We start from the raw sequence: 15382 nt of genomic DNA on the forward strand, positions 1-15382 counted from the left end.
TCCCATCCAGGATTCGAACCCACACTCTCAGAGTCAGGCACCTAATCGCCAGCACACGAAGTCAGATGTCTAACCCGCTCAGCCACCACAACCTCCACATCTGACCACTTTCTAAATGGCATGGTGTTATAATGAGTGAGTTTAGTTTTACGCCGCATTTAGCAATATTCCAGCAATGGGCTTCACAAATTGTGCCCATGTGGGGAATCGAACCTGGGTCTTCAGCATGATGAGCGAACACATTAACCACTAGGCTACCTCACCGCCCGGAGAAAAGACATATAATATTGGTAAAACCTAATTATCAAAACAGGGAAAAAGACATAATATTGGTAAAACCTAATTATCTAAACGGAGAAAGACATCTAAAGATGGTAAAACCTGAATATCAAACAATTCTTTTATCTTATTCCACAGTTGAGACAGAAGATAAGCTCTGTTTTACAATGTACAACGCCTACAATATCGTCACTCTATGGCTGACATAATACTGATCCGATGTTAAATTTTAACTCGCTAATGACACTTCCGCAATATCACTCCTACATTTGTGGTTTATCACTGCACTGTTCCAGCTAATGGCTGCATTCTGAAACTAATGACGTCTAGATCAGACAATCCAGTGATTGATACAGCCATATATCTGTCTGTCTATGCATTTGGTGTTTTACAACAAGCATAACCTACTGGGTCCCGTTTCAAAATCTCTCATATGCCTAAGATCTTGTAACTTTTCTCGTAGCAATCGTATCTCCTACACTGTGACATACACTTACGATAGTCGTAGCGCTACGACAGCTTTGTGAAACGGGGCCCTGGTGACCAATTCTAACCAAGAACCCTGAGAGTCAATGCCACAGCATTCGTGGGGATGGACAGCCCACAAGTGATCAATGTTCATCCTATATGAAGACTTCAGTTTGCAATCAATTTCATTTAAAATTTCACTGAATATTGTATACGTTAATTTCCATCCAATTACGAGTGAAAATAATTGGCGAATCAGTGCTTACAACCAGCATGATCAGATTACTGCTATTGACATCTCGAAACAAACACATTTGTCAGGAAATGGCTACATATATCATACTGAGACTCACTAGTTAATATTTGCTGTAAAATGTCTTCAAATTGTTTTTGGATCAAATTTTCTATACAAGCCCTATATGATCTTGCTAAACTTCCATTCACCAGGAATATCTGGTTATAACTGAAGTGCTATATTTATGATCAGTGATTTCTTAAATTTATACAGCAAAAGCTTCAACATAAATAACAGAATATATTATTCCCGATATAAGAATGGTTTCAAATACAATTTCTTCTAATAATGGTATTAAAACTCTCATCAAGTACATTTAATATTTTTTAACTAGATCTAGCAGATATGTGGAATAGTGGCGTGAAGATCACTGATATTTCCATCTCACTCTATGAGAAGTAGGTTTTGTTTTTGTTTGTTTCTTGCTTAACACACTCAGCAATATTACGGCTATATTGTGGCAGTCTGTTAATAATCAAATCTGGACCAGACAATCCAGTGCTCAACAGCATGAGCATCGAAGTACGCAATTGGGATAAAATGACGTGACAACCAAGTCAACGAGCCAGGGTCAGTTACTGGTTTGTCTGGTCCAGGCTTAGTTGTTTACTCACTGATGGCATATAACTGGAATTTTGTTTGGTTATGCATTAAATAAACCAACAAGAATAAGAAAGGACTTCACACATTCACTGAAACTGGATACCGACTTCAGTGTGACAAACATCCACCAGACTATCTGAGAGCTCCATCAAATCTTTCATTGATACTCACCAGTTCTGTTTGTTTATCAATAATTTTTTTAATGACAATACTCAAACTACATGTATGTGAGGTGAGGTGAAATTGTGTTTAACGTTGTGCTTGAGAATATTTCGCTCATATGACGACGTGCATGCGTGTGTATGTGTAATTGGGGCTGCTTGTACTAGCCCAGACTGAAGCTGGTTTTATAGTGCCAGCCCACTGAGATACCATGCCGCAGTGAAGCATGAATACCCACTCAGACACATTATACTGACTCCAATCCAACCAGTCCTTGTTGTACCCATTAATGCCGAGCGCCAGGCAGGGACCAGCAAGTACCATATTTTAACGTCTTTTGGTATGACGCGGTCGGGGATCGAACCCGCGACCTTCCGCTCTCCGGGCAGACGCTCTAACCACTACACCACGGAGGCGGTGCATGTATGTAAATAATCTGGTCTGAGACAGACAATGTAGTGGTTGATGTCATGAGGGATGGATCTGGACTGCATCAATCAAGTCAGTGAGCCTATCCATCCACCTCTGCAGTCGTAATGGCCTCTTATGACTAATATACTCTGCAGAAGACTAGTTCTACCCCAACCTAAATACTCGATGTTGTCTGTCACCTACAAGCGTACTCACTTCTTATGACAAGCATGTTTTGGTGAAGATTAGTTCTAACCACACAATCTGGTTAGACACCAACAAACCTGTGAAGGTCCGAGTTAGAATGAACCTTCAGTAACCCATGCTTGTCGTAAGAGGCGACTAATGGGATCGGGTGGCCAGGCTCGCTGACTTGGTTGACACATGTCATCGGTTCCCAATAGTGCAGATTGATGCTCATGCTGTTGATCACTGGATTGTCTGGTTCAGACTTGATTATTTACAGACCGCCGCAATATAGCTGGAATATTGCTGAGTGCAGCGTAAAACTAAACTCACTCACTCACTCACTAGTCACCAACAAGCATAGTTGCCAAATGATAAGTATGTTTTGATAAAGACCAGTTTTAACCCAACCTAAACACCTGATCTTGTTTGTCACATACAAGCATTATCAGCTCTTACCAGTCCAAACTCCTGAAGAACCATTCTAACCCAGCCTAACCACCCAAGTCGCCTCTTCTGATAAGCATGTCATAGGCGGATCCAGAGGGGGGTGCAGGGGTGCGCACCCCCCCTTTTGTGCTGAAAGTTTGTTAAATGACCATTGAAACTCAGGTGAAAAATGAGTGTGCACCCCTCCTTTTCTCAATAGTGTGCAGCCCCCCTTTCTCAACAAGCTGAATCCGCCCCTGCATGTTCTAGTACTTTTTGGGTTGAGTCCCACCCACACCCTCAGAGTCAGGTTTATTACATGTCATAAAAGTGAACCTTGCCAGGAATAGCCATTAAGAATATATTCTTGAATGGTACCCTCTAATTAACACCTGACACAAGGGATGGACCGTTTAGGTGGTTTTATCATTTATAAATCAACAGTCAACAAGACCATGAAATGTTGTTTTAAGACTGTGGAGCGAATAGAGAGCAACCCGTTTGGCTTTGTAGTCCAAGAGACTGATTGTTATGCAGTTGGTGTATTCAATGAAATATCATGAACTTAATAATGATAATTGGTTATATTGTCCACACACAGGCGGACTCGGGCAAAAAGAACCCAAATGAATCCTTCTTAAAACTCTCATAGTGTAACTAATTAATTTGGTCATATATACAAAAAGGTGACTAAATGGTTTAATTTTTAGATAACGCTAAATATTTCTAAGAGAACCACTACACAAGTTCCATATCACAGATGATTCCGTATAATAAATGGTTTATGAGATTCTAGTTTATGAAAAGCATTAAATTCCAAACAAGCAGAATCTTGTTCTCCAATGCCTGGAATTATTACCTACTTACATACCCATAGTTTGAGATGCCTGACTCAGGAAGATGATGATTTGAGTTGAATCGGCTTTAGCTGAAGCCAATGTCATTGACGGGGTAAGTGGTAGGTAAGATAATAATAAAATAGGTTTCAAAATAAGGAGTAAACCAATTTACCCCAAAAATATTAAATGGATTGGGCATTAACCTAGAATGGGAATTTGGAAGTGAAAACTTTAAAAACATGAGAAAAGAATAAATAAAAAGCCGATGTTAAGGAGGGAAATGAGAGAAAAGAAAAAGCAATATAATTTGAATTTATTAGTGGTAAGAGAGATAGAGTTATAGCTGAGTAGTGGTAGTGAAATGTTGGATTTCATGGTGGCAAGTTGGGTGGGGTAGTGTGGGAGGGGGGGCGGGGATGAGATGAAGAAGCATAGCATAGTGGGGCATGTATAAGACTGCAGGTAAGCCGCATAATTGATATAAGGGGATTTAATAAAGAACCCGAAAAATGGTTAAAGTTGAGTTAGAGTTGGGGTGGGGGTGGGGTGAAGAAGCTGTGGTGGCCAGCACGGCTGTAAGGCTGTGCGAGGTAAGCTCGGCTTGGGTGGATGCCATTGACCCACGCTAGAGGGTTTAGGCTGGTTTGTTTATGTTTTAGAGTGGACTGTGATTGGCTAGGGACAAGTGGACCTCGCTTGGCGGATTTAGAGCACTGTTGATGACTGAAATGATCCGTAGGCCTAAAATGTAGAAAATGTAGCTGGTGATAGAGTGATAGTATGATTATTTAAATTCTTGACGCCTGATCTGAATATATAAGATAGAGTGAGCAGATAATGAGAGGGTTTGTTTGGGAGGTTCAATTTTTTTGTAAGTTAGAGTTTTCAAGAAAGGTGGCTATGGGGTATATTGGTAGGGTTATTGGGGTTGAGAAGGAGGTGGATGCGTTATTGTGGTATTTGTGGGAATGTTGTTGTGTAATTGCTTAATGTTTGTTTGTTGCAGCTGGCAGTGTGTGAATATGTGGTTTATGTCTTCCTGTGTGTTGCAGTGAGTGCATAATCCGTCCTGGATGCCCCTGCTTTGGTTTATAGAGCGTGTATGGTTTAAGTTAGTGATGCCTGTGATTAGTCCTGGTTATTGCCCGATTCTATGGAAGCCGACCTTCGGATTCTATGGCCTGCACATTTACACAAGCGTACGCTTAAAAGCTTCTGGTGTTATTTTAGCACATGGCTAACTTCATGTGACGCGTTATTGCTGCTTGGTGGTTGATGGAAGTAGACACATCGCAATCACTGGAAGCCGCGACTGTGTAAAACATGATCAAAACAATCATATGGTAAACACATTTAAAAGGGCACTGATCCAGAGCAATTTCAAGTAGCACTGGTTTGTTGCTTTTGTTATTGCGCTTTTCTCCCCTGAGTAAATCTTGCCGGATATCCCAGTACTTTTCGATTGGTTCAGGACTCTTGCTAAGCATAACCCGTGATGCGAATTGTTCGTGATAGGTGTAGATTGATCAACAAAAATAAAATCTTTTTTACTTTCGATAATATTTCCATCATTTTGAAAATGAAATGAAAACACTTTGAAGTTTAATCATCTGCCAGTGGAAAAATGTCAGGACTGAAAAAAAACGTAAGTCAATGTATGTCTATATATTTTGTCTACTTATAATCCAATTATTATATTGCCGCATTATTTGGCATGCATTTTGAAACCAATAAAAGCATAACGATGGTACTTATATAGCGATTTATGCAACATGACTGTAATATCTAGACATTTTATAGAATGCCAACAAGAATCATATTTCACACACACCCCAGGTTCACCTAGTGTATGAAGTTGTCTGTCTCATTCACGCTGAAAACAAATGATTCTGTTGAATGCTACCACAAAATGGTAAAAACAAAATGCAAATATTAGAAATAAAACCGACTTAAAGTCTGCAACAATGTCAGGTTATTACCTTGTTCGGTGGAATATTTCCATCCAATATCCACATAGGTTGCTAAGTCCCTTTTGACAGCCTCAAACCTGGATATAGGAGCCAACAAGAGCTTCCTTTGGTCTGGATGTATGCTGTTTGTCCGATCTTTCTCTGACAACAGTCCCATCTGCCTGTTAGGTAGTGACTGAGGCTGTTTTCTAGCAATCGACATTCCATAGCATGGTACCATTTCCTGCTGGCGAAACCGCCTCAGATTAGTTTGTATTAGTGTTGTTAAATTTTACTTGTTCTGTATTGCTCTCTCAAGGTGATTGCATTAACATAACCACCCTTAATTGGTGCAGCCAGTTATCCAGGCTTGAGAGGGCTAAACTGCGTGTAATCAGTGAACAAGACGCTGTCAAAATTGGGACACTACCTCCACATAAAGGAACAATATGCCATTGATCTGCAGCTGACACAAGAATCCCCGCTCCATGCCAAGTGTCTCTTTAACAGCCCAATACCCGAAAAGGATGGATACATCGATTCAGTTTTCACATTGGTAAGTACACCTCATTGGTCAACCTATTGCATGATGTCCACCATTCTTAAAAGGTAATCTAATTAGCCAAATAATGAGCATTAAATCCACCTTGTGTTTTTTCTTGGCTTGGTCATCTCCTCCCCACACTCCCCACCCCACCCGTACCATTTGTCTTGCTAATTAACATGGTCTGGTGATCCCTCGCCTTAAATAAACAACTTTGGGTCCCGACTGGCAAAAGAGGAACACCCCATCAACCTACTGGCTGGTTAATACTGAAGGAAAAGATGTTGTTTTTTACACAGGTACAGGGGTACAGGACGGGAATAGGGTAATCAGTATAGATTAGTAAATCTACATACATAAACATTTACCTTTGACAAATCCACTGTGCAAGAAAAAGTAATTAATCAATCAGCTGAATGGTTATCGAGTTAACTTTGATCAATGTTTGCTTTTGTATCCTCAGCTGATAATTCTGTCTTGCTGCAGTTCCATGAGCATGACATACCATGTGTAATACATTTGTCACATCAGACCTCAATTCATAATGCTGAGTACATGTATTTACTCCAGACAAGAAAATGCGAAATGGGGAACCTTTGGCGGGTAACCTGAGTGGTATTACCATCATACCTGGCTTAGTAAATGCATTAATTGACCATCAAAGTGAATGATGACAAATAACATGTGTAGGTTTATACCACACCAAATACCACCTTCAGCTAGTTACAGCAAAGGGAGAAGTAATCTAAAACACAAGTGCGGCAATGTTAATGCTCCTGAAAAGGTTATGGGCCTACACTGTTTGGAGTGGATACGAGTCGAACTTCATTGTTGCATAAGAAATACATATAAGCATTGATGTGTACTGAAGTTAAAATTGCATATACCTAAGTACATTTTCATTAGTCATAAAATATAATATGTAATAGACATCATATGTTTACATGGTAATGATTAAATATCGAGGTAAAAACACAGAAATAAGATCAAATTGAAAAATTGGATCGAAGTCACTATGCTACATCTATGCATTAAAATCCGAAAAAGCATATACACTGGCACAGAGCATACTTTATTGCAATCAGATTAGGAACTACTGGGGGTATTCTCAAATACATGTAACAGCATCCTGATGAGCACATCCACCCTTCCTAATGTCCAGCTGTTGTTTGGAGTTGGAAATAATTTTGTCAAGGTGGCCAGAAGCCCAGTCCCCTGTGTCCGTCCGCGGATTAGGGAAGACAGATACCGACAAGGTTTGCAGTTTGGTTTGGTAATTAAACTGTTAGCGAGAAACATTAATCGCTTCTGGATCAGTTCCCTCTAATTATATTGGGATATATACATGTAATGAGGAGAAGCATGAAAGTGTACATTCGATTTGAAATGGCTAATGCTCAACTTGAACATAAGTTTATTCCCACACCTCGTTGGTGCAATATGCGAAGGCCAAAGATCAACCCATTCACGGCTATGAAATACCTACATGTCTTGAACAGACATCTTCAAAGGAACTGAGACACCAGTTTCAAAATAAAATGGAATGTTAACTGTTAGACAGTTTGCTGATTCATAGCCCGTCTCTTCTTTCCACATCTTTAATATATTTGCAATGGCACTAATAGAAATGTATGTATATTTATAATTATGCTTAATATTTCCGTTTGAAACATTTCATAATATGATGTAATATAACTATTTATAAAAGACTTGTAATATGTAAGCATGTTGTAACATGATTAAATAAAATCCTACCTGTCCATATAGTCTCCATTACTACGCAAGTGAAACTACATTCTATGTTTTATGTGTTTGCATATTTCAAATGTTTATATGCACAGAGACTGAAATGAAACACTACTTTATACATATATTTGGCTCGTTTTCTCATTAGGTGCTTCCTCATTCTAAAGAGATAATCCGGAATATCCTCCTTCTATCAACTTACGTAGGAGGCCTATCATTGTCTCTATAATCCAATGTTAATTTGCTAACGGACGGACATCAAACACTTCTCGCTAACTCATCTAGTTTCCTGAATCAAGGTCGATAGAGGGATTTCCATGTATATTCTCACGCCGTTATCAAGATAACGGTTACGGTAATGAACAAGAAGTATATGCATAGTGACTAGCAGCAAATTAACACCAGGTGATTCAGCAAGTAGCACATCAAGTTGTAGGCATGAGGGAGTAAGATCAACGAAGTCTAAATCCAATCCTTTGTCCAAGGCATGGAACTCAATCAACATTCACCCTGCTTGTCTATACTCGAACGCTCTTACACATGCTACATCTCTATGCAATAAACAGGAAAGTTATTTATCCCATAAGTGGTATAAGTTCTGTCGTATTCGTATGGCATACTGTTTTACTGCGAGTATAAATTGAAATCTGCTTCACTTCTATGAATGACCAAATCTTTTGAAGTTGATTTAAGTTCTGCTTAGAAGTAAACTGCTACCTAACAGATTAATCTCAGATTGGCTTATCTCATTCAAAGTAAAATTGTTTTCTATTTCGGGTACTAAGAAATCACAGGAATGTCAATACATATTAGATATAAATCTATGATTTACCAGGTTTGGCGATGTCTGGTCATGAGTTAATAACATAGTGATTATATAATATTTTTGACCATTACACGCGTGTCATTCACGCGGCGTCCGTGATGCCATTCTAATGTTCTCTGGATCCATTTCACTCGCGCAGCATTTATGCCATTTCAATGTTTTAGAAGCCTCCATGAAAACATGAAAATGTTACTGTTCCAGTTCCTTTTGAAGAGTGGGAATTATTTTTGTTCTTGGAGTGTCCATCCCAATATAGTCAGCCATGGTTACAATCGGCCCTGATTTTAATTAATACTACCTATCAAGTTATAGGATAGTTATGCAGTGCACACACATCACTGGTCATTATTAAAACATCCGTGAATTTGTGGCGAATTCTGTTAGGACTGATAAAGAAATATCTAATTTGATAAGAACTCACCTCTATAAATTATCAAAAATGTGGAACAAACTACCCGAGATGCTCACCATTTCAGTGACGATGCGATATTGGCCATGGAATGGCAATGTTAACAATATTAGTTGCAAACCAACCCAATGTAATACAATACAATTTTCACCCCAGCCTTGCAAGCATACCACACCGTTGATCAGATCTCTCAGGTGTGTTAGAGCGAGCAATCACATCGATGACATACGATTAACAAACCTAACAGCTCAGCAGATTTTAATAAACTCTACTTTTTAATAAGAAAAACAAGATTTCCATGGATTATCTACTTCTTTGTTATTGTAAGGAATAACACGAAAGTTTGAGAGCATATGCTTGCTCCTTCATTATTAGTAGAAAATCAGGGTCACAGTAATGCATTCCCACTTCAATGCCCATCAAAGATTTAACTTACTTCCAGAGACTTCTTTTAAGGCATAAGGCCAAGGCAGCAAGGCCTTGTTAATTAGTGACTCTTAACTGCCTTGACTCAAATTTCATCAATCAACAAGGGATTAGGTCCTAGGGGCGTGCAAAGGCAATAATTTACCATCACCCACCAGTTATCTCCCCTTGTGGGACATTTCCAAAAGTGTACATTTTGGAAATCTCTATATTTCAAAATTGGAAACATTGTTCTTGAATATGTCATGCTTTTTGCATGGCTTCATGCAATTGAACAGCCAACTGTTTATTTCGTTATTCCTTTATAACACATCCCTTAAAATCTTTGCTATTGCTAGGAAGACTCTGAAAATTTTACTTAGGTAAATAGGTAAATACAACTTTAGCACACAACAAATGCTTATATGTATTACTTTTGCAACAATGAAGTTCTTTCATGTATTCTCAAAAATAGTGTAGGCCCATAGGATTTCATGCAATTACCAAATTGCATGCAGTGCAATAATTAATACTCCCTTGTTGTAACCCGTGTTAGATTGGTATAAACCTACACATGTCATTTGTCATCATTCACTTGATGGTCAGTTAATGAATCTCTATAACAGGTATAATTAGGTGGTAACTTACCATAGATAACCTCGACAGTTGGGTTCCCATTTTGCATTTCTTGTGTCTGGAGTAAATGCTCAACAGTATAAACATCGATCAAAAGGATTAACCCATACTTTATCCTTCACAGCCCAGTTTGTCAAAGCAGTAAAGCTTTATGTATGTACATTTACTAAATCAATACTAAATACACTCTGTGCGTGTCTGTGTCTGGCGTAAAACAAACTCCTTCTTTCTCAAGGAGTTAACCGCCAAGACATTGATTCTCATTATTGGCTAACTAAATTACTTTTTTTGTAAGAATGGTTGGAGATTATGCAATTAGTTCCCATGCTATCTTGGGTGACCAATGCGACTATATACCAATGTGGGAAATACCTGGAACGATATATCACTTTTCGCGTGAACATGTATTAGACTGCTAAAGACACATCCATTTTGGAACAGCTTGCAGGTGAATGGCATACGGCTCGTTTTTGTGGATATTGATGGATACATTCCTCGAACAAAGTAATAGCCTGACATCATTATAACGCTACCTGTTTTAGTTTTAATAATTGCATTTTGTTTTATTCATTTTAGCCGAAAAATTCCACAGAATCCATGATTTAGATTCATTGAAGTAATGAGACAGACAACATACACTAGGGCTGCGTCGTCACGATTGATTATGATTTACAATGTCTAGATATTCAAATTATAAGTAAAAGGCAGATAAAGCCTGATAATAAACTAATTAGGATTATAAGACCAAATGAAAGGCGCACGTTGATTAGTATCTAACATACTGGTGAGTGGACATTAACCATGTATGAATGTAGCAAGATATTTATTAAGCGCGGTATGTCGCCGACCCCCACCTGCAGCCGAGGGAAGAAATCGTAAGTTATAAGTTGTGTCATGCCAAATCCTGTTGGCCATGATTCCAATACATATTTAACTCCGAGTAGCAAGAAGTTCGTTTTTACTTAAGGTGAAACAAACCATAATCTCATTTCTTTAACAGACTTTAGCCGGGTCGTGTTACGATTATTAAAATGGCGAAGCGACTGTCGCTACATAACATCCATGTAGTCTGAGAATAAATGCTATTTAGGTTTGCTTTTCACCGAGTTAAAATCAAGGAAACTATTCTACCGGTAATACAATATGTATTTGATTGATGTCCAATAGGATTTGCGACATATCTTTTATATCATAACAATTTCTTTCGAGGGGCGAGGTGGTAATTGTCAATATAACACTACTTACAATATTATTGTCACTTCCCACCCACCACGACCTGCTTCGAGAAGAAGAAATCTTTATGCTCTCAAAGTTGTGTCATGGAAAATATGTTTGGTCATCAATCATATATATATTGTACTACAAGTAGTAAGTAGTTTGATTCTTTAACTTCAGCGAAGCGTCTGGACAAATTTAAGATATCGTTCCAAGCTTCCTACAGCTTTGTTTAGCTCTCACAAAACATAACTCATTTACTAAATGATTTAGCACGAACTGCGGGGTCGGTGGTGGTAGTGCATGGTGACACCATCACTCGACCCCCAGGGCGGCAACACAGCGATTGACAGCAACGCCTTGATTCGTTTTTGCTTTGAGTAAAGTTTAGTTCTCTTCAGACCATCCTTTAATGTTGGAATAAGCGGCGAAAAAGTAAATATAAAACAAACATGAGTGATTCTACCCTCTGTGTATTGTACTACCATTGAATCAGAGTACCAGGTTACTTTATTGAATGTTCATTTTACTGTGATCTGAGAAGCGGCCTTCTCCCACAATACTACATAAATAATCCATGTGAAACATTGACAAAGAAGTTTAAGGATCTTTTGAATATAGAAGTATAAGATTAAAGTAGACATTGTACGTTAGCATACATGCTTAATATTATATATAGGCTGGATTGTATTTTCATTTTTTATATTATGGTCTCTGCTTATGATGATACATATTTAAACTCCAGCGTGACAAATTCACTTTTCACCCACAACATTGAACACTTAAAATGTGTTCACTGCAATTCGACTAGTCAGTCGATAATCCTTTCGTTAACCCTTAAACAATCTATTACTAAAACCACACCAAACATCAAAGACTACTGCCAGTCGCCTTACAACTATTGTGATAGCGATAGTCTATTGCAACATACTACTGCGATAGCGATAGTCTATTGCGACCAACTATTGCAATAGTTTTTCTCTCCTTGAATAATGTCATTTGAAGTCATTTCCCAAATAAATGTATGGTTTATATGAAATGAAACAAGCTGAAGTTTCTTCTAATAACCCAGATCAACTTAAGAGGTAACATGGGCAGATAACTTTAAATCAAAGTGAACGAATCTGGTACTTCCTGTATTTTGCGCTGCGCATTTATCAAAGGAAATCAATTACTAAACTATTGATCGCCACACATACTATCGATGCAACAATAGTTTTTCGTTTCTGCTGTCAATAATTGCTATATGAGACTCAACAATTGCAATCCATCGATAGTTCGATGCATCGGTACAGCCTTATTAGTGACTTACCGTCACCGTAGTGCTTCGTGAAAAGGGACACAGGTCTCTATGGGTGTACTTACCAGAGGGTTGATATAGATGGAGAAGTTGTTCTTGTCCTTCAGACTGGTCACATATATGGTGTAGATATTATATGGTATCCAACAAGTTATGTAACACGCCAACACAATGAACAAAGTGACAGCCACCTTCTTCTGTTGAGCAAGTATTACGTCCTGTTCAAGAGTAGTATTTTCCTGAAGTCGTTTTGTGTGAGCCCGTATCACCTTGAACATTTTTAAGTAACAGTACACAAGAATTAACAGTGGGACAACAAAATTAGTTATCAAGAAAATAGCATGGTGGGCGTAGGTTGGTTCATCGTGAGGATATTTAGGTCCGCATTGGGACGTGCCTTTCTTGTACGTCACGCTGTTCAGTCCGACCACTGTGATTGTGCCGCTGAATCCCGCCCAGATCCACGTACAGGCCATCATTAGAAGTACACACCGTAACGAAAAAGAACTGCTGAATGGACGCGTTATCGAGTAGCACTTGTGAATACTGATGTACATTAGAGTATGAATGGATGCTACGAGACAAAACGGATTAATGAACCCGTGTATCACACAAAATTCTTCTCCGAACTTCCATGTTTGGGCTATGATTGTTGTAATGGCTGCTGGCATTGCGAGACACCCCACAAGGAAGTCTGCCACGGCCAGGTTCACCAAAAACAGGTTGGTCCGAGTTCGCATCCCACGGTGCCGGACTACTACCAGTATCACCATGGCATTTCCCACGACTGACAACAAAGCAGATACGATGAGAATTGAGGAGACGATCACTTGGAATACAAGTGGCCATTCCTTTCCTTCAGAAGGACCGGTGCTGTTAGCGGATATATTCTCCGGAACTGGCGTAGTGAAATTCATCATTCATTCATCCGTTAAGTTGCTTTTCCAATGAAAATATACTTGCATAGAACCTCCCTAAATCCAACGAGTGAGTGAGTATGGTTTTAAGCCGCTTTTAGCAATATTCCAGCAATATCACGGTGCGGAACACCAGAAATGGGCTTCACAGAATCCAACAAATATCCCACTGAAATACTGAATTAAACCGAGATCAGAATCATGCTGTTTTAACAAACTGATTGACAGGTGTCACTCAATGTCATTACTACTTGGCAACAGTCTCCATCATGACCTAAACGTGTCAATCAGCTGATTGTTTCACCACATCTCTATGTTTCCGCTGACGACTCTCTGTTAATCCATTCCTCCAAACCATCCTCTGTAATTTGCACTAATCGCACAAATCAATTTCCAACGACAAGAAAATCTACTTCATTAAAAGGAGCATTTCCTGAATGAATCCTTCAAATAGAATCATCCAATCATCAGACTTCTTCTCAACTTTTGACACGATTCCTCGTCTTACAAGCAAAGTGATATTCCACTGATCCATGCATGAGCGTCAGCTCACATGACACAAATTATTCTCAGTCATGAAGAATCAAAATCCGCTAACTTTCCAAACACATCGGTAATGTCACAATCAAATTCTAAATCACTTTTCCCAGGAGGTCTCACACATAGCTGTTCATGAACCCAAATTAGAGAACATGATATTGCCACTGGATATCCAAACTTCGTAGGTCGTCCTCCGTTAATACTTCGTCCAATATCCAGAGCTGTATCCACTCTGCATCATCAATGGATGTATTTGATGAGTCCGTAGCTGCCAATCATCACAAGCGACACAAGGTTAGGGATGTGTTCAATCGCAAGAAACTCTGTCCATGGTCCCGTCGCTGCCAACCGCTATCTGCAGAACAAATCAAACATACAGTAAAATGGTTACTGGGTGCCCAAACACATCGTAAGTCATAATTAGCAGTTACGAAGGGCCAGCAGTCTTACTCAGAAATAAAAGCCTAATGGCCCTCAATAACATATTGATTAAACCCCATTGTCCTATTGAAAGAGCTGCTTGATAACATTAGGCAGGAGTTTATCATGACGATTACTGGTTAATGGCTGTCTCAAATCTGTATTTAGAAACCTCTGTCATTGGTAAAGCATTGATTTGGGGCAAAGACTTGACATCGGAATTTATTGTCGATTATATTCTGGTTTTTATGAGAGCAGGATGTGTATTATGTAAGGGGAATGTTGTGTATCTCTGTTAATGGATGTGATTTGCATGGTGGAACATTATTTGAATTGTTCACCTGTTGTATAAAAGATGTGGAGAAAAATGACGTATGGTGGAAAATGATTAAGCATTATTTCAATTGTTCACCTGTGGTATAAAGATATGGTGAAAAATGATGTGAAAAGTTAAAAGAGCAACTCCAGGATGAAAATTGTAGTTCTGTGAGTGAGTGAGTTGAGTGAGTGAGTGAGTGAGTGAGTGAGTGAGTGAGTGAGTGAGTGAGTGAGTGAGTGAGTGAGTGAGTGAGTGAGTGAGCCTGCCTGTACTAGTCCTCACCAATGCCAGTTTTAGAGATCCATCCAACATCATGCAGATGCCTAACTCAGTTAGTTAGGCTATAAGAGAAAAGATCATAAAGTGCCATTCAGAAATTGGTCAAATGTAAGTTTTGTTATATTTAGGATTACACTTCCCCAAAAAGTACAGATTCTAATACTATTTCTACGTTCAGACCCATTTTGGATTCGAACCCATGGTA

The 15382-nt window shown here is 38.9% G+C and overlaps 1 protein-coding gene across 2 annotated transcripts in view; it reads right to left on the bottom strand.

Moving 5' to 3' along the window:
• The window catches only part of LOC124253861 (neuropeptide FF receptor 2-like), a 256788-nt gene that overhangs the window by 35430 nt on the left and 205976 nt on the right, over positions 1 to 15382 (bottom strand). For both annotated transcript variants that reach the window (XM_046687709.1, XM_046687710.1), the window contains one exon: positions 12768 to 14514. In XM_046687709.1, coding sequence (XP_046543665.1) covers positions 12768 to 13622 — 855 coding nt within the window. In that variant the 5' untranslated portion in view covers positions 13623 to 14514. The remainder of the gene's footprint in view (positions 1 to 12767; positions 14515 to 15382) is intronic.

This window comes from Haliotis rubra, unplaced genomic scaffold (genome assembly GCF_003918875.1).
Source record: "Haliotis rubra isolate DU_JTF1 unplaced genomic scaffold, ASM391887v1 Scf556, whole genome shotgun sequence".
Taxonomy (NCBI): Eukaryota; Metazoa; Mollusca; class Gastropoda; order Lepetellida; family Haliotidae; genus Haliotis; species Haliotis rubra.